Consider the following 25381-nt stretch of genomic DNA (forward strand, 5'->3'; position numbering starts at 1 on the left):
ATTCTCTAACTCTTTACCGCGTCCAGATCCTATTCCTATCCAGTTACACCAGCATCATTTATTAAGAAAGGCTTCATTTGGGCTTCCCTGGTGGCGCAGTGGTTGCGCGTCCGCCTGCCGATGCAGGGGAACCGGGTTCGCGCCCCGGTCTGGGAGGATCCCGCATGCCGCGGAGCGGCTGGGCCCGTGAGCCATGGCCGCTGAGCCTGCGCGTCCGGAGCCTGTGCTCCGCAACGGGAGAGGCCACAGCAGAGGGAGGCCCGCATACCACAAAAAAAAAAAAAAAAAAAAAAAAACACATTCTGGTCTAAGCAGCTAATTGAAATGTCTTTGCAGGCAATGCTCCCCCTTTCTTCTTGCCCCCCAGCTCTGTCTTTCAATAAGGAATGTAGGGCCTTTGTCTACCTAAGATGGAGGCGAATCAGAGACTGAAAAAAAAAAAAAAAGAAAGGCTTCATGTATTTATTTACTTACTTATTTACTTTGTTAAATTTTTTCTTTTTGGCTGCTCCACGAGGCATGCAGGATCTTAGTTCCCCAACCAGGAATTGAACACATGCCCCCTGCAGTGAGAGCACAGCGTCTTAACCACTGGACCGCCAGGGAAGTCCCAAGAAAGCCTTCCTTTATATATTGAGAAATTGTATCATTTGGTAAATTTTTATATGTGGGGTTAGGTTTATTTTTGATTTCTGATCTACTCCCCTGATATTTACAATTGTGCCCAGGTAATGTACCCTTTAGTTATTGCTCCCATAGGTTTCCTACAAGCTCCTCTTTTTCAGGTTATGCTCTGATAGTTTCACTCCCAGTCCCTTCCTGAACTCCAGGGAGGTGCCCTCAAGGACCCAAGGTCAAATAGCAGGTCCATGGCAGATATGGGACTGGAGCCCGTTAACCCATAAAAGGCTTCCCGGGTTGGAAAACCATTTCCAGGTTCACCCTTACAAATGCCTTCAAGATCTCCAAATGTTTAATGAGCAAAAGGGTTTGGAGCAGAGTTCTGTTAAGTCAACAGAGCACAATTGCTTTCCAAGCTCAAACAAGCAAGAGAGAAAAGGGAGAATTGAAAGGAACTTGATTCTGTCTCCCTTTTTCCCCTTCCCACTAGGAGCATGCATTTTCCAGACTCCAAGAAGGGACCCTAACTTTGCTAATCTCCCAGAAGGGAAGCAGACAAGTCTTGACTATCCCTCCAAAATTATAAACATACTACGAACACAACACCGAGCTCCTTGCGTGGGCTGCTGGGGAGAACCCTGAAAGTGGGGTCAGAGAGTCCTGGGTTCAAGTCTTACTGACTTTATGATTGGGGTCAAGCGACATTAGCTCTCCGAGCCTCAATTTTTTCATCTCTAAAATGGGGAGGATCATTTTTAAGTCCAGGGATGACTGTGGGAGTTAAACGGAAGTGGAAACTCTCTTAGTGATGTCTGATACCCAGTGGACTTTTTTTTTTTTGGCCACGCCGAGTGGCATGTGGGACCTTAGTTCCCCGACCAGGGATCGAACCTGTGCCTCCTGCAGTGCAAGTGCAGAGTCTTAACCCCCAGTGGACGTTTGACAACTGTCTTTTGACCAGGAACCAGAATTTGCTGGAAGAAGCACAGGGCCACTTCTGAGATCCAGGCCCCTATAGGGAAGGCCGCTGCCTCTAAACCAGCTCCTTCCCAATCCCGGCTCCTGGAGAGAGAGCCATTTCTGCACCCGGAAGATTTTTCTGCTTGCTTTCCCCAGGTGTCTCCCCTGTCCAGCCCTCTTGCCTCTAGCTTGAGGGTCTTCCCTTAGCCTGACCCTGAAGCCTGCCTCATTTACAGCCCTGGCTTAAGAGGGTTCTGGGAGCTGAAAAGAGATTCAGATGAGACTGCTGCATGGATTAGTGAAGAGCCGCACAGAAAGCACCTGCCCCAGAGTCAGCCCCCAGGACACAGGCTGAACCAGCAGAGAGGGATTCCCTTACTCAGGCTCTGCATCTCCAACACCTTATCAGTGGCGTCCAGGCCCCTAGAGTCTGTGGACTTCCCTCCACCGCAAAGCCAGCTTCCCTACCCTGCTCCTGCCCCAGTGACCCCAGCAGTCATGCTGAATTAACCCTTTTATCCCGGACCACTCCCAGAAATGCATTTGATAGCGGTTGAGCAGCGGGGCCAAGGGAGCTGAGGTTGTTTGCTGCCTTCCTGCCTGCCTGACACGGAACAGGCACACACATGCTGGAGCGAACAAGTCCAGCTACATCCCTGCACATGTTGTCTTGGGTTCTAATGTCTTCTCCAGGGGCAGGCCCTGACTGTGCGGCCACCTCGCCTGTGTCAGCCCTTCTGGGACTGCCGCCACCTCAAGGACCGTGGATTATTAGAAGGTCGGTGGAAGCATCTTGTCCGATCTGCTCTTTTTGCAGATGAGGAAACAGAGGTCGGAGACCTTCTGAGGTCACTTGGTGCAGTAATGTCAGAGCTGGAACTAGAGCCCGGCTCTACTTTCTTTCTCTCTCTGATCGGTGTTCCTGCCACCGGGCCTCGCAGGCTTCCGTCTGCTTCCTCGGCACCCTGAGTGACTCAGGCACTGTGACTCAGGCAGGGGCGAGGACACGGAGTCGGCCTCGGGTCCCGGTTCTGCTTCTCCTCGCTGTGTGACAAGCGGCAAGCCGGGTAGCCTCTCCAAGCCTTGGTTTTCTCATCAGTAAGCTGCCTGCCCTCAGGGCTGTGGTGAGGCCTGACGAGATGGTGTGTGTATAGCACGTGGCACGGTGTGTGGTGAGCCCCTGATAAATATGGTGGTGGTTACCGCGTTCCTGGAATTTAAAGAAATTAACACTGTTTTCAAAATAACTTATGGCACGTAATAGTTCTAGGTCTTTTGCGGAGCACAGGCTCCGGACGCGCAGGCTCAGCGGCCACGGCTCACGGGCCCAGCCGCTCCGCGGCACGTGGGATCCTCCCGGACCGGGGCACGAACCCGCGTCCCCTGCATCGGCAGGCGGGCTCTCAACCCCTGCGCCACCAGGGAAGCCCCCCCTGATAAATATGGTGGTGGTTACCGCGTTCCTGGAATTTAAAGAAATTAACACTGTTTTCAAAATAACTTATGGCACGTAATAGTTCTAGGTCTTTTGCGGAGCACAGGCTCCGGACGCGCAGGCTCAGCGGCCACGGCTCACGGGCCCAGCCGCTCCGCGGCACGTGGGATCCTCCCGGACCGGGGCACGAACCCGCGTCCCCTGCATCGGCAGGCGGACTCTCAACCACTGCGCCACCAGGGAAGCCCCCTTGTCTTGTTTTGATCTCTCAATAGCCCTGCGAGGTGAGTGGTGCTATCTCCTCTTTACAAGGAGGAAAGTGAGGCCCAAGGGGGCAGGAATTGCCCAAAGACACAAAGCAAACAAGGACCCTCTGCAGAGGGGTTTGTGTTTGTTTGTACACGAGGCTCCTGGGTACGTTTCCACACAAGGCTTCTAGGTGGCTTCTGAAACAGGCAGAGGGCCGCGGGAGGTGAACCAGTTTGGCGACGCTTTATGCTGCCCACCCTGCTCCTGCTCAGAGGTCTGTGTCCCACTCCCCTCCTTCTCCCTGGATCTCTCTTTTCTGGGGAACCAGAGGGATCCCTTGGTGGCTTCCAGGAGAAGCAGCAGGAGGAAATGGGTTTAGGCTGAAGGGGGTGGGATGGGGCAGATTAAGACCCCTCCCTGCTCGAACCCGCTCCCACCTCTCCCTGCCCGCAGCTCCCCTGGGACTCCTGCCTTTATGATCGTGACTCAGTGGCTTCAGTCCCCAGGTGTCCTTGACGGTTGGACCTGGGCGAGGCAGCACAGTTGTTACGTCTGCTCCTGGGACCCAAGGGGCCTGCCTCTGAGTCACAGCCCCCAGCTGCCCCCTCAGAGTCTATGTACCTCCAAGGCCTTCTGTGGTTTGAAGGGGGAGAAGCAGGGTCTTCCAGGAGGCTCTCTCTCAGGGTGGAGATGGGCAGGGCCTGGAGGCAAGAGGGGGCCCCCAGTTGACCCCAGCTTTCTGCATTCCGGGGAAAGTCTGAGAGCTCTTCTCCTCACGGCCCAGGAGTTGAGAGAGAGAGGGCTGGGTAGTCTTCTGGAAATTTGCCAATTGTCCAGCGGCTCAGCCTGGATTCAGGCCAGGATGTCCTCTGCTTCTCTGCTGAGGGAAGGGTGTTCTAGCTTCCTAATCAGCCTGCCAACCGCAGATCCTGGGGTTCAGCTCTTTGACTTATGTGGGGGATGTTCAGGAGCCTGACTTGGAGCTTCTGGGAGAAGGGATGAGCTCCCTCCCCTGGACACCTGGGGTGGCAGCTGGAAAAACAGAAATAATGTAACTGGGAATCGTAGAATTGCTGAAGCTTCCCCAGCTGTCAGATGCCTGGCCAAATCCCAGGGGAGCACCAGAGCCCCTCGTGCCTCCATGTGGGGAGACTGGAGAGCAGGAGGGGTCAGAACCTGGCTTTTAGGAACTGGTCTCTCTCCTTCCCAGGGAGGCTTGAGGTCTTTATAAATCCACTCCTAGCTTCAGCTGAAAGCAGGCCCGATGGTACCCTGTTCTACTCACTGAAGTGCCTCTGGACAAGTCGTTCGTCTCTGTGTGCCTCAGTTTCCGTATCTGTTAAATGGGACTAATCACACTTAAACTCTAGGGTTGATGTGAGAATAAGAGCAATCAAATATTTGTGCCAAGGAGTATTTCAGGTCTGGGGGAAAAGTCAGGGGATGGTGTGAGGTGGTTTTCTCTGTGGGGCGAATTAGCATCTTCATTTGCAAGGCAGAAGCGCTAGAGAAAGCTGCTACTCCCCTAACCTCGCCTCCTGACCTCAGCAGCTGCAGGCCTGGGCCTAATTTATGGGGCTGTAAATATCCCTGAATGGGCCTGAGCTCCCTGGTGGGCTCTGGCTGTTGGATGGGGACAGCTCTGCTGAGCTGGAAACCCCTGGGCAACCTCGTTAATTCTGCTCTGCTCAGAAGCCGGGTGATGATGCAGGGAGCCAGCAGATGAGCCATGGTAACCCGCTAAGGGGAGGGGCAGTTGCCTACACCCTCCTCTGCCCCAGCACGCACACCATGTGGTCCTTTCCCAGGGCTTATTCTGTCTCAGTGGACAGAGAGGGGACAGTGGGGCCTGAGATGGGAGGCTTCCTTAGACTCCAGGTCCTGACCTTCCAAGCGTGAGAGGTCTGCACCAGGATGGCTCCCCAGGTGCTACCTTTGGGCTCCCACACCCCTCACTGAGGACATGGACCTCTCGAGATAAAGGAGAGGGAGAGGTCCCCCTGGGAGAGAGAAGGGACCAGACTTGTAATTGTCCTGGAAATGAGTTGGTGCAGATCACACATAACATAAGAGCTATAAAATAGACATGTTCCTTTCTTCTTTCTCTTCTGCTTTGCTGCTGCTGGGTGGATTCTGAAGCCTTGGCCCGGCTCCTGGGCCTGCAACAGGGAGGGGAGAAGTGGCGCTGCTGTCCTGGGTGCTGAGCAGGCAGATCCCAGACCCTGCGGGCTTGGTTCCCTGGAAGCTCAGCTCAGCCCATTAGGCCAGTCACTTCCTCCTCGGCCACTCCGGGGCCTGGCACCCTCCTCAACCCTCTGGCTGGGGCCTGGATCCTGCAGACTTCTAACTTGGCTGGAGGACTCCGGACAAAGTGTCAGCTGCCTCGAGGGCCTGTGCCACTCATGAGATGGAGGCGAAAGGCTGGTTCGGAACCACTGACAAAGGGGCCTGGTTTCACAAAAGGGAAAAGTAACTCTACTATGGATTCATGCATTTCCCCCAGATTGTGTCCCATGGAGTGTTACTGTAAAAAAATATTATGATCAAAGACCCAGTAAGTTTGGGAAATGCTTGGGCTGAACAAAATCAGACAGGATTCTCCACTGTAAGATCTTGAAGAACCTTTAATATGGTTTTATACATCACGCCCTTCCAAAAGGGTTTCCCAAACTTCTGGAACCACAGCACCCTTATTTCATGCACCGTCTTGGGCCTGGTGTTCCACAGAACACATACTGGGAAACCCTGAGCCAGTTATATTTCATATGACAGAACAGGACAGAGAAAAACAAGGAAGAGCAATGCAGGACCAGCCAACCACTATGGAGGAACCCTGAACTATTTCCGTCTTGACCACTAACTTGCTCTGTGACCTTGAACTAGTTTCTTTTGCTCTCTGCACCTGTTTCCCCGTCCATAAAGCGAGTGTGATGCCAGACATGTAGTCGATCCTTAGCAAGTATTTGTTAAATGAACGAATGGGAGGACTGAACTGGGGTCTCTCGAACCCTTTTTAGCCACAGCATCCTAATGATGGGAGAGTGCAAGCTCTGGGCCCATCCACCTGGATGTGAGTCCACCTGCACCAATTACCAGCTCTTCAAACTTGGGCAAGTCTGCTCTTGGTGCCTCTTTTTTCTCCCATGTAAAATAGCACCTACCTTGTAGGGTTGTTGTGAGGTTTAAATGGGGGGACCACATAATTTATTATAGAAATCGGGATGATTTTGAGGGTGAAAGGGGCACTGTTAATAATCATGCTCAGGGACTTCCCTGGTGGTCCAGTGGTTAGGACTCTGCGCTTCCACTGCAGGGGGCATGGGTTTGATCCCTGGTCAGGGAACTAAGATCCCTCAAGCTCTGCAGGCACAGCCAAAAAAAATGTCATGCTCAGACAATAGGTGTAAGAAGCCAGGACTGTCTCAGACAAACCAGGACATAGAGGGGTGACCTGAGGTTTCAATGAAGTAGTGCCTGATACCTGGCGGGTATTCTGCATACACAGCCACCATCGTTGCTGTTCAACTAGGTAGTATGCAGAAGGCCAACACAGAAAACAACTCAGAATGGGGCCGCTTGGCAACCCCCTGCCCCGCCTCGCTGGGCTTCGGAAGTCCCCCAGCTCCTAGAACTCTGCAGAGCGGTTTGAAAACCACTGAGGTTCCTTTCAGCTCTCCTGGATCATGACTTATAATTTCCTGACCTGCTGTCCTTCTTTCCAGTGTCACCAGGTCCTTCCTACAGCACAGACCTCCCCCCCTCTCCCCCCCAGTGTGAGCTGCCTCATCCTGATTCTAAATTTCCCATCAGCCCTTTGACCGAGCAAGGATGCAGAATTGAAGATCAGCTGCCCCCATGGGCTGTGTAGGTTGTGGATGTCTCTTTCCCCAGCCCCCATTTGCGTATGGTATGCTTAGGTATGCAGGGCTGGGGACGGACCACCTTACATCGCCCCAAGAAGGGAGAGTTCCTACTACATGGTGGATGGGGAAAGTGAGGCAGTGTGGTCAGTGATCTGCCCAAGATGGCACAGCAGCTGGGGCCGGGGTTCCTTCCAGAACTCTCCCCCAACTCCTTGCCCCAGAGGAGGGGAAGAGCCCTAGGTGGCAACAGTACAGAGAGAATCCGGTGGGTCCTTTTTTTTTTTTTTTGCGGTACGCGGGCCTCTCACTGCTGTGGCCTCTCCCGTTGCGGAGCACAGGCTCCGGACGCGCAGGCTCAGCGGCCATGGCTCACGGGCCCAGCCGCTCCGCGGCATGTGGGATCCTCCCAGACCGGGGCACGAACCCGCGTCCCCTGCATCGGCAGGTGGACTCTCAACCACTGTGCCACCAGGGAAGCCCCGGTGGGTCCTTTTTGCATCCAAGGTCATAAGTGAGCCAGGAAGGGGGCCCAGGGTGAGAGATGGGATATATATATGGCAGAGCATGCGTGGGGCGCCAGGGCTGGGGACAACTGGCGACCTAGAGGATTAAGGGGCCAGAGGGCTGGGTGCTGGTGGGATTAAGCGCCCCTGGAGTCTCGAAGCTCTTTTCAAGGCCAAGGCAGGTGGGCGGGAGCTGTGGGAGGGTCACTCGTCACTTTGTGTTTTCCTCCTCTTCTGCGCCAGCAGCCTCCACGCAGGCTGAATGTGGACGTGGCTCCCCCTTCACACACACACACACACACACACACACACACACACACCACACACACACACACACACACACACACACACACACACACCACACACACACACACACACACACACACACGCACACCACACACACACCACACACACACACCTTCACACACACACACACACACACACACACACACACACACACACCACACACACACACACACACACACACACACGCACACCACACACACACCACACACACACACCCGGCCCTGCACAGTGCTGGGGAGGCAGCTGCAAGGATGCTCCTGGCTCCCCAAGGGCACCCTGCCTGCGGCTGTTCACAGCCCCATTCCTCCAGCTGCCCTGCCACCCCCAGACCAACCCCAGTCAGGTTGTCTCCAACCCACCCAGCCTAGACCTCATTCCAAGAGCCCCCGCTCCGTCCAAAGTGGGTGAATCCGGGTCATGGAGCACCCAGGACGGGGAGCTTCGGGGCCTTCAGTACATTATTGACAAGGAAATTGCATTTGTAGGGTTTGTTTCCCCCAAAGCTCCAAACCACGGTGCTTGTATCATCCTGTCCCCAAAGTTGCCCTTGAGGAGGCCCAAAGGCGGGAACGGTGTCCAGGAGGGTCGGCCAAGCCTCCATGGCAGGGCTGCGCCCCCCTCGCTTCGAGTGAGGCAAGTGGAGCCGGACACTGAGTCCGGGCGGCCCTGGGCCCTGGAGAGCACAGCCCTGCGTTGGCTTCAACCCACCGCACCCCGAGGGCACGCTCGCCCCTGCTTGATGAATGAGGCCGAGGCAGTTATGACTCGAGATGTTTACCCTAAATTACACAAACTGGTAAGTGACTGAGACCAGAGTGGGATTTTGCCTTGCTGCTCGCAGCCTCCTTTGAAGCTCCATCAGGGCAGTGGTACCCACCTCTCTCCGCCTCTGCACGAATCCTCTCTGTGTGTTTCTTTTTATCTCCCCCTCACTCTCTCTCTCTGCACTACCCCGCCCCCCACCCCGTGCCCCCTGCCCCCTGCCAGCCGGGGCTCTTGCCCTCATCTTCCCAGGTGTTCGGGGTGGTGGTTGGAAGGTGTCCCGTGTACATCTGTGGAGCCCAGGCAGCTGGCCCCTCCCTCCCTCTCCCACCCCCTCCCCCAGTCCCCCTCCTTCATCCCTGAGGACTCATTATTAGCGTAGCGATGACCACCCCCTCCATTGTCTGGGCTGTCTGGCCCTGGCATGAAAGGTAGAGTTTTGGCAGAGAAGGGAGGCTCGGCCTGCTTCCAGCTCCTTCTCTGTGGTCTGGAGCCTGTAATGTGCTAGGGGCAGGCCTGGCAGGCCCTGGTGGGGGGTAGGGGGAGGAGCCACAGGGCAGCCCCTGTCACTAGGACGACAGCAGGGAGCCCTGTGGGGGGGGGGAGGGAGAGCAGGGGAGCAGGTGGTTCTTTGTCTGGAGCTGGAATGAGGGAGGGGGGCCCTTGCCTGTGCAGCCCACTGCGCCCTGCCCTGCTCACCAGGGGAGGGTTAGGGAGGGGATGGATCTGCCCAGGGCTCGGGGCTGCTTCTCATCCCCCACGTCAGCCCACCCAGTACGAGGGCCACGCGGGCCCAGGCAGGGGCCAGGCCGGTGAGTCCCTGTAGCCAGTGCCAGCCTGTGGGGATGGGAGGGGTCCCAGGCAGAGAAGGAGACCCTCCCTAGCTGCCGTCACCACTTTGCCACTCCAGGCGTCATTTCCTGTCTGAGCTATAAGGAGATCAGAACTGTTGCTGTTAGAGCTCTTTCCTGCTTTAAAAATCTGTGTAGAGTGGGCCCTTGAGGCTCCTGGAGCCCCCTCCACTCCCGGGCCTGCACTCACCTCTTTGACCCTTGACATTTGGCTTCTGAGCAGCAGAGCAGGCCCTGGAGGCTGATGGTCAGCGGCAGCCAGTGGTTAGAGACAGTGCCGGGCTGCCCGGGTCTGGAATCCTGGCTCTGCCACTTGCAGACATGTCACTTAACCTCTCTGTGCTCATTCTCCCGTGTCTCTACTTCCTCACCTGTGACATGGAGATAATCATAGGACCCGCTCATAAGGTCGCGGTAGGAGGTCAAAGAAATCATATATTTACATGAAGTGCTTGGTATGATGTTTGGCCCCATGAAAACGCTCAGCAAATATTAGGCGTTTTTCCTCGTAAAGATCTTTCTGGAACAGAGGGTAGGTGAGTTTCCTGAAGTGCTCGATGGTGGGAGCCGAAGAGGTGTCATCCCTGAAATCTGGTATTTTGGGTGGAGGATTGGGTACACAGGCAGGTTTTTAAATAGGCCTCATTAGAGAGGTCCTCTCTCGTTGAGTTCTGGGGAGAATTGAAGGAGTCATGACTTGTGACTCTTGGCTGTTTCTCCTGGATTGTCTTAGACAGGCTGCGCACAGCATCAGCCTTCCGAAAATAGTCTTCACCGACCTTATCCAGAAAAGAGGGAAAGGTGGGTTTGGTCTCCGGGCTGCCTTGTCACGCACACGCGGACGTCCGCAACGTCTGTCTGCCTTTTAAAATCTCAGCAACCCTCAGCGGCACCTCCGTGTGCAGTGAATTCATGTGGGGACGCGGTTTGTGAACAGGACTTCCCTGGGCAAACTGGCGGCTGGTTAGTGTGTGCTGAGCGGGGGACACTGGGTTCTGCAAGGAAGGAGAGGCGATGGAAGGGTGACAGAAAGCTTATGTGCTTCTCCGGGGGAGATGAATAAAGCCCCTTTTCCAACTGAACCTGTGAGCCTTTCCTTGGAAAATGGGTACCTGTCTTTTCACCCAAACATCCACTTGTTCACCCAGCAAATCTTCACTGAGTGCCGACTCTGCCGGGCTCTGTGCTATAAGCCCCGGGGATAAGTTGTGCACCAACCTGCAAGGAGTTGAAAATGGAGGCCAGTGCAGGGTGGAGGCCAGAGGGCTGTCTGACATATGCAGGGGGAGCAGATCATGTGCTGGGGGAAGGCTCCCTGGCCGCGGGACATCTGAGGAGTCGGAAGGGTGAGTCCGAGTCTCCCAGGGAGATGAGGGGAGAGAGGGAGTCTTAGGCAGAGGCGCCCACGTGTGCAAAGCTGCAGAGGGAAAAGGGCAGCGTCAAAAATCCAACCAGGGACTTCCCTCGTGGTCCAGTGGTTAAGACTCCGCGCTTCCCAACGCAGGGAGCGCGGGTTCGATCCCTGGCCGGGGAACTAAGATCCCAGATACATTGTGGCATGGCCCCAAAATAAAGAAAACCAAAGAAACAACCAAACACTCAGAGCACGGTGTCTTTGGGGAGCCCTGTGTGCAGGTTGTGGGGTGTACGTGGGTGCAGGCGTGAGAGAGGGGCTGGCAGGCAGCGCTCCCCGCTGCCCGGGGCCTCATGCCATCCCCGCTCAGTCCCTCTACCCCAGGCCCCAGATTTCCTCATCTTCCTCTACTCATCGCCTTTTCATTCCTCTTTCCCCTTGTCCAGGGTCAGGAGTGAGGGCAGAGAGTAATAACCTCTCTGAACCTCCGTTTCCCTTCTCCACGCACCGCAGGGGTGCACTGGGCGATCTCAGAGGTCTCCAGGGCCTTCTAGGGTTGTAAGCGGTTGTCTGCCCTATTTGGATGTTTCCCCTGGGGGCCTTGGAAACATCCCAGATGCCGCCTAGGCCTCTGTCAGCAGAGGGCTGGAGACAGGAGCCGTGAATGGTGACGGTGATGGGGCACCCGGGGCGGTGTGGAGAGGGGGACGGAGCCCTGCTGACCCCGCTGCTGTGTGTGCTTCTCCCTCAGTTTGACCCTGGGAGCACGGGCTACATCAGCACATGTAAGTTCCGGAGCCTCCTGGAGAGCCAAAGCTCCGAGCTGGACCCGCACAAGAGGGAGGTGCTCCTGGCTCTCGCCGACAGCCATGCCGATGGGCAGATCTGCTACCAGGATTTTGTCAACCTGGTGAGCGCTCTGGGCCCCTCGCCACTGGGAGAGGCCTGTTTGGGGGTGTGGCTTAGAGGATCCTTTCGGATAATTAATGGGATCTGTTGGTCTGCAACACTGAAAAAGTCCAGGCTTCAGCAGGTGAAAGGAAATCACCAAGGACCCAATTTCTCTTTATCTCTCAGTTCTGCTTTCTGCAGTGTCAGCACTACTCAAAAAAGGCCCAGGCAATTCCAGATCCTACCATCGTGGCAGCAAAGTGGCTGCAGCTGTTCCAGCCCTCATGCCCGCGTCCCCCCCGCCCCCCACCGCCCCAGGCCTCACCACGCAGGGGAGGAGAGGGACTTCTCCTGTGGTAGCTCCCACGTGAGGCCTGGGATTTCCTTCCTCCAGTTGGCCTAGATTGGGTCAGTGGGTTGTGCTGATTGAATCAAACCAATCAGTGTCCACCCGTGGAGCTGGGAGTGGGGTCATTTCCACGGAAACGAGGGATTGGGTGTGGGAGGTGGGAGGTTATCGTTGGCAGGAGAGGAGCTGTGGAGTGGATGTTGGGAGGGTCAGGGCAGACCTTTCGGGAGCAACGGGGCACATGGGTGAAGGCCGCAGCTCATCAGACCTGCTGGCAGCCGTCCTGGGTTGTCGGAGGGGCTGGAGACGGGAGGCCCGTGAATCCTGCCCAGTGGTCTGGTGTCGTGGAGTCGGGACTTCCTCCTCACTGGGGTTACTGCTGTGCTGTTCCGGGGGCTACTATGGCGGGATTGCAGTGGGGTTCAGTGGGGTTAAGCAGGAAGCATCCCTCTGTGGGGTGGATGGCACATGAGTAGAAGCTGCATGAACTAGCAGGGTGAACACGAGGCCGGAAGGCCCCACTTGGTTTCCCTATTGGTGAAATGGAAACAGTCGCCTCTCTTCTTGTCACCCATGAAATGACTGGTGTGAAGTCCCCGGGCTCTTGGAATTCAAAAGCATCAGTGATGGAGGAGCCAGGACCTGCCATCGTGCCAGGTTTGCTCTCTGATGTGGATGCATGGGCTTTGGCATTGTTTTAATTGCCTCTTGATTAAGGACCTGCCTTTGCCCAGAGGTTAGCGTGATTGCAGGGAGCAGCTGTAGGGCTTTTAGTGGTGAAGAAACCTGCTGTTCAGAGTGGACCCAGGGAGCAGATCTCCTAGAGGGCGGGGGTGCAGAGCTCAGATAAGCAGGGGAGTTGGGGACAGTTGGGATTCATGAGATGGGCCGTGGAGGTGAGCCCCGTGACTGGGAACCCAGCAGTGCCAGCAAAGACCAGGCCACGGAGTTGAGCCTGCGTCGGTTCGTTCACAGCCCCAGCGCCAGCGTGTTTGCTGCATGCCCTGCTCAGCCCAGGGCGGAGTGAGGGCATGGCTGGGCCAGGGAGCTGCTTCTCTCCAGCTGGGGGTTCGTGGAGTCGTCTGTGTGAATTCGCAACAGCAGATTACTTGTTACCATCGAGATTTCTCTATTTGAATTCTGAGCTGGAGCAGCCAGCCATAGCCTGGATTCTTGTGAGCAGGGCTGCCCTGGAGGCTAGGACTAAGAAGGGGTTCACCAGGGGGGAAGCTCTGGGCAGGGCAGAGAGCTCAGGGGCTGGAGTCAGGTGGGCCTGGGTCCTGCGACAGGCTCTGCCTTTGCCACTCAGTGGCAAAACTGAGCCCCGGTTTTCCCATTTGTAAAATGAAGCCAAAGGAGACCCTCTTCAGGGTTGTGGCAAGGATTAAATAAGAAGAAGTGTTTGAAAGTTTTTGTTGCCTCTAATGTTCTTCCACCAGGTTAACTCCTCTGCATCCTTTGTGAGCCCTTTCCCACCCTAACCCAGGCAGAATGAACCAACCTTACCCAGAGCCCCCGCAGTGCTTTGCACAGGCCTGTCTTATAGCACAGACCACATTGCATTACAGCTGAGTGTCCAGGGTTGTCATGTATGGATGTGCAGGTTGTGGACTGCACAAGGATGCCGGGCAGAGAGAGGAGTGGGGACTGAAATCTGGCCTGGGCTTTGTTCAGCAAGGCCTGGAATGGGTGCATCCACCTGGAAGGAGAGGCTCCGTTATCTAATTGGCACAAAAGCTCCACATGGGCCAGCATGGGCTCCAGAGTCAGGCAGATCTGTATTTGAATCCTGACTCTGTGATTTACTAACTGTGGGTCCTTGAGAAAATTGATTACGCTCTCCAAGCTCTCATCCCCGTCTTTATGACGTGGGGATAATACTACGTACCAAATAACGAAGATGACATCCTCTTTTGCTGCCGTTTATGCATCTGTCTCTCCTGTATGCTCCGTGAGGCCAGAGACCATGGCTGCTGCTGTGCCCGGCACAGTTCTAGGCACATCGGGGCACAGGTGAATGGTGAGTGTGTATGTGTGTACACACTGCTTCTCCTGTATTTATGCTGAGCTCCTTCCCACCACGGGTCTTGCAGATGTATTGTTTGTGAGTATATGTGTGGTACACGCACATGTGCATGTACACACCCAGGGATTGGGGGAGAGGACGGCTACAAACTAATTTGATGACGTGGTCTTGTCTTGGGCTTGTGGTGATCATGGAGCCCCAAGTCCCATCCGCATTTACAGAACCGTCAAGCCCCTAAGAACCAGACCCAAGCTTTGCAGGCGTGGAGGGGATGGGAATAGGGCATCGTTGGAAGGGGTTCATCCAGGAAGGCCTGCTGGATGGGGGAGGCTTAAGCCAGATTTTTCAGGTGTGTGCAGAACCCAGGAGAGGGGACGGGGCACTGCAGATGGAGGCTTGTTCCACCTGGCCTGGTCTGAACCCAGATCCTCCCCAGCTCCCTGCCCCCTGACAGGGCTTCAAACCCATGTGCCTTGGTTGGGCTGGCTCACCTTCCCAGCCCTGTCTGGACTCCTGCCTTCAGTTTCGACCTGATGTCCCTGCTGGGCCCACAGCCCCAGGAATATGTTGATTATCCCCACCCAGCAACCCCAGAGCAGCCCCTGGGTGGCACTGTGAGCTCTGGGGTTGGGAGAGCTGTGTCTTTAGGACATCTCCCCGTAGGAAGGGTCTAGAGTGTGGTCGTGGAGGGTGGGTGGGAGGTGACAGAGGCCTTGGGAGGCTGGAAGTCAGTAGGACCGCCTGCCTCTGATCTCTGGGGGTCAGGCTGACTGCTGGGTGAGGCAGCCAGGACTGTGCATGGGGAGGGGCCAGTCCTGGGGCTCCCTGAGCATCACAGTTCCCTTGGAGGCACTCAGGGCTGATGACCTTCCACAAGCACAGCTTTGGGTTCTGGTTCCGGGGACCGAGGATGCTGACCCCTATTTATCCTTCAGTTCTCACTCATGCCACCTCCTTCAGGAAGCCCTCCCTGACTACCTTGGGACCGGGTTGGACTCTTTCCTGTGTGCTCCCGCAGCAGCCTTCACTCTGAACCGTTACTTATTGCTGGTTACTTATCTGTCTTGAGCACCACTGTATCCCCATGTCTGGCAACACCTGATGCTTAGTAGTTGCTCAGGAAATTGTGATGGATGATGGACAGGTGGGTGGAAGGGAGGTATAGTGGATATGAATACAGGCTCTGGAGCCCTACTGGGTTTGAACTTGATGGATTCCTAAAACTCTCCATGCTTTGGTCTCCTGTCTGGTGGAACGGGGATGTTCATGGTCTTTATCTAGCAGGTGGACTAGTTGCATCAATGAGCCAAGCTGTGACGTGCTTAGAACAGCCCCTGACACATAAGAGCTCAGTGAATATTGCTTCTGGTTAACTATTACATTTAACTTCTTGTCAACTATTATTACAGAAGAAAGAGGAAGGTAGAATCAGGCCTGGTTGGTCTAAGGAATGTGCTGGCTAGGAAAACGGGATGGGGCTCCCCTGAGACTCCGTTTCTGACCCCCCCTCCCCTTCCCTGTTTCCTGTGTAGATGAGCAACAAGCGGTCCAACAGCTTCCGCCAGGCCATCCTGCAGGGCAACCGCAGGCTCTGCAGCAAGGCCCTGCTGGAGGAGAAGGGGCTGAACCTCTCCCAGCGACTGATCCGCCACGTGGCATACGAGACCCTGCCCCGGGAGATTGACCGGAAGTGGTACTACGACAGCTACACCTGCTGCCCACCACCCTGGTTCATGATCACAGTAACGCTGCTGGAGGCAAGGACGAGGGTGGGGAAGAGGCTGCTGGAGGGTCAAGAGGATATCTGGGATCACGAGGGGAAGGGCAAGTCACTGCAAGTCAGGCCCTGTTACAGGGCAGGCAAGTGTTGTTATAACCCCCAGACCATAGAGAGATTACAAAGATCATTACTTTAAGCAGTTCGTTCCTGCAGCAAAATCCCCACGTGACCACCTCCACCAAAACCAACAGCAGCAAAAACAATGTCAGTAGTTCATTGATTCGGGGGATTTAGCCAGGCTAACTCATTAAGACACCTTCTTTTAGTTCCTCCTGGAGTGAGTAACGTGGAGGAGCCGTGTGCTCCCCTGGGACACCTGTAAAGTAGGAATAACCAGACCTGCCCTCCTTTTCCCACAGGACTCCCCTATTTAGAGCCAGAGAACGGCAGGTGGTGCTTTCTGAACACAAAAGCATTGCACAAATACATATGGGAGGGAGTGTATGTGCACAGGTAGATGTGGGCTTCACGTATTTTGCAAGAACATTCTCCCCTTAGGAAATCATCCATACCTATTGTTATTCTAAAAGTCTCATGCTTATGCAGCAGAATCCAAAGTACCACCTTCTGAATCAGCGCTCCTGTATGAGGAACTCTGAATGCTTTTGGCTCTTCAGCCCAAGAAGCAGCGGGCCCCCCAACCCCAGCTCTTGAACGAACCGATACTTGGCTTCCCTTGGGCGTTTTATAATCTCCATCGTTTCTCTTCCAGAACCAGGGGCCTGCTTACCGCCCCTGCATATGTTCTTGTAAAGTTCCTGCCGAATCAAACTGCAGGATCATTATGCTTCATGGCCTCCCTCTTCTTTTTTTCTAAATCATAATATCTGGACTGCAGGCTAGAGCTCCTCTGTTGTTCTGGCTTCATCCAAGGACATGTGGAAGTTGTGATTTTTCTGAGATATTCTTGGACTTGTTTCCCAAGCACTTACTGTGTTGGTCTATTTATTAACTTCTATTTGAGGACCAATAATAACAAGCTGTCTTGGAAGCTGTATTTGCTCCCAGGCCACCTGTACCCACAGTGTTAGGTGGACAGGACGGCTCCCAGAGAGCCCCGGGAATCCAGCTGCTGGGAGACCTGAGCCATTTCCAAGCTCAGCCCAGGAGGGCTTGGCCACACACTAATTACAGCTGCCTTCCCTCAGCGCATGCCTGCTCCAAACGTACTTTATCATTTTTAAACCTCACGATCACCGTGGAAGTGTAAGAATTAGTATCCGCCTTTCCAGATGGGGAAACTGAGGACCAGTAAATTAAAATAATTTGCCCAAGGTCATCCAGAGGAGCCAGATCTTGTGTCCAGATTGGTTTCAGATTTTCAGAAACCTCAGCTGTGTAATCTCGAGCCACCAATCTAGAAGAAACTGGAAAATGATGAAATAACTGTTTCAGAGTCCTTGTACTAAAGCCTAAGGTTTTTGTTTTACATACAGTTCTAGTAACCTGGTTTTCTGAGTCCGTAACAGAGTGAACATGGTGGGAAGCTACTAGAAGGGGCCCCCTACTAACCAACAATAGGAAGTAAGAACCTCGTTGTAGTACCTGGTCAACAACGTGCTGACACCCAGGCATTGCGGGAGAGGGCAAAAGAAAATGTAAAAGCAAACCTGAGTCGTAAAGAAACACAAGAATTTGGGACCATTTAGGATAGGGGCAAAACCCCTATCAATTACTGGAGAAGACATCACTCCTATAGCCCAGATCAATACCTGAGACATCCTTAAAATTAAGAACCTAGGGACATGAATTATGCATTCTAGAAAGAGTTCCAGGGGACTTCCCTGGTGGCACGCTCCCAGTGAAGGGGGTCTGGGTTTTATCCCTGGTCAGGGAACTAGATCCCACATACATGCCGCAACTAAGAGTTCACATGCCACAGCTAAGGAGCTGGCGAGCAGCAACTAAGGAGCACACCTGCTGCAGCTAAGACCCAGCGCAACCAAATAAATAAATAATATTTAAAGAAAGAAAAAGAGTTCCAGGAAAAAATAGTTCAAATAAATACTCTCTTAGGGCTTAAACAAATACACATCAGTCATCTTTAAAATTAACTTATGTGAGACTTACCCGGCGGTCCAGTGGTTAAGACTCCACGCTTCCACTGCAGGGGGCACAGGTTCAGTCCCTGGTCAGGGAAGTTCCACATGACACACGGTGCAGCCAAAAAAAGAACAATTATGCGAGGTGTTGGTGAGAATTCAAAGAAATTGAAACCCTTGTGTACTGTTGGTGGGAATGTAAAATGGTACAGCCACTGTGGGAAACAGTATGGCAGTTCCTCAAAAAAATTAAACAGAATTACATGGTCCAGCAATTCCACTTCTGGGTGTATACCCAAAAGAATTGAAAACAGGGATTCAAAGAGATATTTGTACACCCATGTTCATGACAGCATTGTTCACAATAGCTGAAAGGTGGAAGCAACCCAAGTGTCCATTGACAGATGAATGGATAAACAAAATGTGGTAGATACATACAGGGGATTATTAGGAAAGAAATTCTGACACGGGTTACAACACAGCTATACCTTGAGGACATTATGCTGAGTGAAATAAACCAATCACAAAAGGTAAGTACTGTATGATTCCACTTATATGCAGCCCCTGGAGTAGTCAAATTCACAGAAACAGAAAGCAGAATGGTGATTGCCAAGGGCTGGGAGGCAGGGAATGGGAATTAATGTTCAATGGGTATAGAGTTTCTTTCAGTCTTACGAGATGAAAAGAATCCTCTAAATGGATGTTGGTGATGGTTGTACATTATGAATGTATTTAATACCACTGAACCGTACACTTAAAATGGTTAAGATGGTAAATTTTACCTTATGTGTATTTTACTGCAGTTTTTTTTTTTTAATCAACTTATGTGGAATTGCCTCAGCCCCCAAGTGGGTATGTGAGTTATTATCAGAATTAAAGTTTAAAATCCTACAAACCCTTCCTGCTTAACAGCGAGGAAATGTGGGCAGAGACCATGAGACCATTTTGTGAACATTTAACACAAAATAATCGAAGAGAAGTGGGGTAAGAGATGGTGCAGGGCTAGCTTGGCTCTGGTCGTAGCGATGTCCCTCCTTCTCTGAGAAGGAAAGATGACAGCTTCCGTAGGGATTGCAAACGTCAGCACAAGAGGGGTTCCTGGGCAGTTTCATACCTAGTAACAGGCTCTCTTCATTCTGTGCTCTCATCCAGGTTGCCTTTTTCCTCTATAATGGGGTGTCGCTGGGCCAATTTGTGCTGCAGGTAACCCATCCACGGTACCTGAAGAACTCACTGGTTTACCATCCACAGCTCCGAGCACAGGCTTGGCGTTACCTGACGTACATCTTCATGCATGCGGGGTGAGTACACTCTGTCAAGAGTCCCTGTGGGAAAATAACTGGTCCAGAGAGCCTGGATTGAAATATATTTTTTATTTTTATCTACCTGGACACAGGATTTGAGGTGGCTTCTTGAAACTTATCTGATATCCAACTGTATGAGTAAATTATTAAGAGTATATGGGAGGGGCTTCCCTGGTGGCGCAGCGGTTGGGAGTCCTCCTGCCGACGCAGGGGACACAGGTTTGAGCCCTGGTCCGGGAAGATCCCACATGCCGCGGAGCAACTAAGCCCGTGCGCCACAACTGCTGAGCCTGCGCTCTAGAGCCCGCGAGCCACAGCTCCTGAGCCCGCGCGCCTAGAGCCCGTGCTCCTCAACCAGAGAAGCCACCACGATGAGAAGCCCGCTCACGGCAATGAAGAGCAGCCCCCGTTCGCTGCAACTAGAGAAAGCCCATGTGCAGCAACGGAGACCCAAGGCAGCCAAAGATAAATAAATAGGATAAATAAATTTATTTTTTAAAAAGTGTATGGGAAAGGGAAGATCGAGAGAGGAAAATGCTAAAAAACCAGCAGAGAGCTTTTTAGCGTATGCACAGCATGTGATGCTATGTACTTGCTGTAAGTGGGTTATAGATTTATTCTGAACTTCCTGGCGGCCAGAGCAAAGAGGGAAATGTGGTCAGCCACCCGGTTCATTGTCCATAAACCATGTGTGTGAGTGCCCCATAAGTGAAATGAAGGACAGATTTATTGAAAGGAGGTCTCGCAATATGGTGGCACGAGTCTTCTTGAGGAGCTCTGGTAATACTTAAAGTTTCTGTTTGTAGAGCTGTGTGGCCTCTTTTGGGGCCTGGGGTGCAATCAGTTCTCACTGGTCCCTCCTACCCCATGATAAGGACCAGGCCACCAGCCGGGTCCAAGTCCCTTGAAGAGCACGGTCTTGGCTGGAGACTGTTTTTACGTAGTAGAAGCATGGAGTTGGGAGATCAGAGTCCCCAGACACCGGACCTCTGCGGTGTCTTCTACAGACTCTTCTAGAGAAGTAAAGGAAAAGCCTGGAAAAGCCCTGTGGGTGCCTGTCCCTGGGGTTGCCAATGGGAAGAGGATTATCCCGGCCCCCATGGCTCTTTCCTTGGCAGAAAGACCCACAGTGGCCAAGAGGAAGCTCCACTGTGAGCCTCCCTTCCTGCTGAGCCTCTAAAGGGGGCACAAGAGCCACCCCCTAACTGGCTGCACGTGCTGGGAAGGGTGCTTTGGCGTGAGGAGACTTCTGGATGGTTGTTGATGGATGTCTCCACTCTGAGCCTGAGGGGATGGATGCCTTGCCTGCTGTGTCCCAGCTTCAACTTCACAGGCTGAGGAGCAGGGTCGGGGAGGCACGTCATGCTTCAGTCTCCTCATGAGCCAGGATCTGGACACAACAGGAACTGGAGGATAACTTTGATATACTAAGCTCTAACAGATATCTTTCACGCTTGCACTTGTTTGGAAAACATCTTTCTCTTTAAATATCAGTAGGCCTTACAAATACCATAGCGAGCCAGAGCGACTGAGTAGCCCGGATAATGGACCAGGTCCCACACATCAGAGACCAGGGCCGTGGTCCCATGCTGACCCCTAACCAGCTGTGTGACTTTAAGTCGGTCAGTGCCCCTCTCTGAGCCTCAGCTTCTCTTGTGTCAACTGATGGAGTTGCTGGATCTTGACCGTTGTTAGCCCCTCATTGGCAAGTGCAGACACTGCCAGTCACCACCCAGCCCTGTACCTGTGTTCCTGTCCCAGCTGGCAGGGAGGGTGGAAGGAACACTCCAAAATGGTCTATCTGCGTTGTAATTCCTTCCCCTCCACCCTCCCCCCAGACTGTGAGCTCCTCAAAGGCAGCTATAGGGTCTTTTTTTTTTTTCTTTAATTTAATTTTGGCCACGCAGCGCGGCTTGTGGGATCACAGTTCCCCAACCAGGGATTGAACCCGGGCTACAGCGATGCAAGCACTGAATCCTAACCACTAGACCACCAGGGAACTCCCAGCTCTAGGGTCTTGTTCACTACTGGATCCCCAGCATCTTGGCATGCTAAATGAATGGAGGAATGAATGTGATCTCTCTGTACAGCATAGAACACCTGGGACTCAACGTGGTGCTGCAGCTCCTGGTGGGGGTACCCCTGGAGATGGTGCACGGAGCAACCCGCATTGCGCTTGTCTATGTGGCTGGTGTCGTGGCAGGTAGGCAGGTGGGCCCCGTGTCCCCAGGGGTGAGCCTCCCCAGGGCGGCTAGGAGACCCCATGAGGTCACACAAGCCCCAACTTCCAGAGGACCCTCACCATCCAGGCTCCTGACTACTAGGGTGGTCCTCCAGGCAAATCTCCCCACTTCCCTGGGGATACTGGGAAGGGAACTGCCACCCAGAGAGGGAGGCATGTGAAGACAAAGGAGGGGAGAGCACAGGATTTGGAGCAGGCAGACCGACCGGAGTTGCAGTCTTTACACTGCCGTGTTGCAGCCGTGCGAACCTGGGGAAACGCCCTTACCTTCTCTTGGCCCTGGTAAGCTTTAAGAGGGAACGGATGAGATCTGCCTGCCAGGCATGAGGAGGGCCGAGTGAGGTGAAGGATGAAATAAACCGTGCAAGGGGAGGTGAGATCCCTGTGGGGACATCCGAGGAGTGGGTGGAGCCAGGTACCTCCCCTGGCCAGGCCAGCACCTGTACCCTAAGGGGGATCTTGCCTCTACCTGGGCCGGCCCTCGATTGACCCACGGCTGGCCGGAGAGGGTCTGGCCTAGGAGGTAGTGCGCACTCGTGCCAGCTGGAGGAGTCCGGGGCCCTGGCTGACTCGGCCCACGTGGCAGGTGATGATAGTGATCATCGTGGCCTTGAGGATAGTGGCCAGCCCCCTATCCCCCTCCCCAGTGGCAGGGGAGGTGGACAGGGATGAGGTGGGGAGAGCAGAGCAGATTTCTGCGGGAAAAGTCTGCACCAACTGGGCTTCTGAACAGAGGAATCTCCCTTGTGAAGTTTCCGACTTTATCGCTGGCTTTTTTCTTTACAAGGTTTGCCGCCTCAGCTCTTCCCCCTCGACAGCTGTGCCCAGGGGAGCTTTGTGTGTACGTTTAAGTAAGATCTTAATCCTTTCTGAGTGGCATTGAGGTTGTCATCAGGAGAGCAGGGCAGCGTCAGCCTTGTAAACAGTGGGCAGGCAGGGACCCTAGAAGTAAATGGAATGACTTCAGGAATCAAAGAGGGAAGGGTCCCGCCACACCCCCCCATCCCGTGAGGGGCTGGTCTGCTAGTTCGTGAACCCTCAGCCTGGGAGACTGGCCCAGCGCTGTCTCCTTCACTCCTGTGCTGAGGTTAAAAACTTGGCCCCCTTGGACAGCATTCACACCGGCTTCTCCCAGAATCCAGCACCTTCTGCATCCTTGAAAAGAGGTCTGATGAACATCTCTGTGTGCCAGACTTACTTAGCCACTGACACACCTCTGAGTGTCGACATCTAGGGATTTCGAGCCACGTTTTCCATACCTACATACTCAGAGACCCAGATGGTTAATGGCGAGGAACAGGAAAGATGCTCGTAACACTTGCAGTTGGTAGTTAATTAGATGGGAGTGCCAGTAACCTAGAAGACAGACATAGATTCAAGATGACTCAGGCCTCACCCAAACCAGATGACACCCAGCGGGAAGACAGTGCAGGTGTCACTTCCCAGTGGTGCCAGAGCAGAAGGAGATGGTGTAAAGGCAGACGGGGGCTTTCCAACTGAACCTGAGGGTGTGGGGCTGTATTGCAGAGCAAATGACATGCACTGTTCTATCTGAGTCATTGATTCAGAGCAGAGGGTATTCTGGTCACCGCATATCAAATCGCTGATCTCCAGGATTGAGTTGATTGACCTGCCTGTACCCCTTCCTCCCTCTCTGCTCTGTGTGCACCCCTCCTCAGAGAGGGGGGCCCGTTCAGACAGCCAGACCCTGACCGGATAGCCAACAGTTATCAGGTGCCTGTCCTGTGCAGGCCGTATTTAATCCCCACGACAACTCCGTGAGGCAGGAACTGTTACTCTCCATCTGTTACAGATACGGAAACCGAGACTTAGGGAAGGTAAGTGACTTGCCTAAGAAGATACAGTCATAAGTGGTGGAGCTGGGCTCTAATCCAGGCTATCTGACCCCAAAAGTTGTGCTCTAACACTATCGTAGTGTTATGAGAATTAAAAGGCAGGCCTTATCCTTTATGCACATAATTTGTCAGAAACCAAGGGAGGTCTTAATAGACATTGACCCCTGCTCTCTAATGGCTGCCCAATGAAAGTATTCCAAATCCAAGGCCATCGCATTTTGTAACAATAATAACTAACCTCTGCTGAGCGTGTCTAGTAGTCCAGGTATGTGATAAATGGTTCACATGTACGTTATCTGCTCTTCTCATCACAACATTCCTATGAGGTAGGTGCTGACACCCCCATTTTATAGGCAGTTCAAAGAGGTAAAATCACTCTGTTTGTTCAGCCAAGAAGCCCTAGAACTGGAGTGGAAACCCTTCCTCCGCCCGGTGCTTCTAACCAGTGCTTGAAGCCAACGTGCATCTCACTTCCGGCTGATGATTACAGGGCTGGGTTTAAATACTTTAAGATCCAGTCTCTTCGCTGCTCTGCCCAGCTTTATGATAGATGATATAGATCAGAAGCGATGGATGCATACCCAGAGCCTAGCACAGGGTTTGGTACATGGTAAGCAACAAATATTTGTAAACTAAGTGAAAGACATACATAAATACATACATACATAAATACATACGTACATACATAAATAAAGTTGTACTGCTTAAAGGTAGATGTTCTGCCAATTTTTATTTGGATTTGTTTGGGTTTTTTTTAACAGCTAAGGAGAACACATGCTTTAAATTTTCCAGGCTAAAATTATCGCAGCTGTGCATTATGGCAAAGTCACCAATTCATCCCCGTGCTGGCATGGACCCAGGGTTTTGGGGGAAAATTCATAGCCCTGACTAGCACTGATCCTTTGGTTAGCTGCTGTGTACAGGTGTGGCGTGTCACTCTGGCTCGCCTTTCTCTCCCCGTCCTCTGCCCCCATGACCTCCAGGAGTTCACACTGGCTTTTTTTTTTTTTTTTTTTTTTTCTTTTTGTGGTACGCGGGCCTCTCACTGTTGTGGCCTTTCCCGTTGCGGAGCACAGGCTCCGGACGCGCAGGCTCAGCGGCCATGGCTCACGGGCCCAGCCGCTCCGCGGCATGTGGGTTCTTCCCGGACCGGGGCACGAACCCGTGTCCCCTGCCTTGGCAGGCGGATTCTCAACCACTGCGCCACCAGGGAAGCCCACACTGGCCTTTATTGAACTGTGATCCATTCGGTTCATCGGGACTCCTTCCTGGCCCTGGCTTTCTGTCCTGGGATGACCTGTCTTACTTTATTGATATGCATACATGCCCACATTTATACTTGACCTCTCCTAGTCCCTATAGTCCAGGGCTAATCTGCAGTCACTTAAGGAAAGTCTTTCTACCACAGATGGAGGGCAGGTAGATCCAGATTGTCACCTTCCAGATTCTAGAACCAGGATCCGAACCTCAGACCCTGGATCTTAGGCCAAGACTTGGATTATTGTATTTCTGATCTGGAAGGAACCCTTAAGATGCCCTCCAGTGGGTGGCAAACTTTACTCCCCAGGTCCCACCCCATTCAGCCAGAGCAGCTCTCTGCACCATGGGCTAGGGGTGTGAGTCAGGTTTCTTTGCAAACAATGTCTCACTGCTCAAAAGTTAGAAAGCCTTAGACTAACCTCCTCATTTCACAGATGTGAAAACTGAAGCCCAAAGAATTCAGGAGCTGTGCCCAGGGTCACACAAGTAGCCAGTCACGCCCCCATCCCATAATCCTGCCACAATCCAGACTGACTTCTGGTCCTGGGGTCAGGACTCTCCTCCATCGTTAGGGTGAGGGAAAGGTCAGTGCACGGAAGCTGGACCCTGGGGGCTTCCCTGCCGCCTCCCTGTCCCAGTGGATCCCACCGGGGAGGCCAAGGGAGCAGAATCTGGCCCGGTTTGTGGGGACTCACGTGGAGGGAGGAGGCCAGCCCCAAGGAGGCTG

General features: G+C 53.4%; 1 protein-coding gene and 1 non-coding gene across 3 annotated transcripts in view; one reads left to right on the forward strand and one right to left on the reverse strand.

Annotated features, from left to right (window-relative positions):
* The window catches only part of RHBDL3 (rhomboid like 3), a 43705-nt gene that overhangs the window by 4810 nt on the left and 13514 nt on the right, over positions 1-25381 (forward strand). For both annotated transcript variants that reach the window (XM_024127962.1, XM_024127963.1), the window contains 4 exons: positions 11656-11814; positions 15703-15927; positions 19145-19293; positions 21387-21499. In XM_024127962.1, the coding sequence (XP_023983730.1) occupies positions 11656-11814; positions 15703-15927; positions 19145-19293; positions 21387-21499 (646 nt within the window). The remainder of the gene's footprint in view (positions 1-11655; positions 11815-15702; positions 15928-19144; positions 19294-21386; positions 21500-25381) is intronic.
* On the reverse strand, positions 21224-21295 carry TRNAA-UGC (transfer RNA alanine (anticodon UGC)). The gene has a single exon. It is a non-coding gene; the product is annotated as a tRNA-Ala (tRNA).

This window comes from Physeter macrocephalus, chromosome 14, assembly GCF_002837175.3.
Source record: "Physeter macrocephalus isolate SW-GA chromosome 14, ASM283717v5, whole genome shotgun sequence".
NCBI classification, from domain to species: domain Eukaryota; kingdom Metazoa; phylum Chordata; class Mammalia; order Artiodactyla; family Physeteridae; genus Physeter; species Physeter macrocephalus.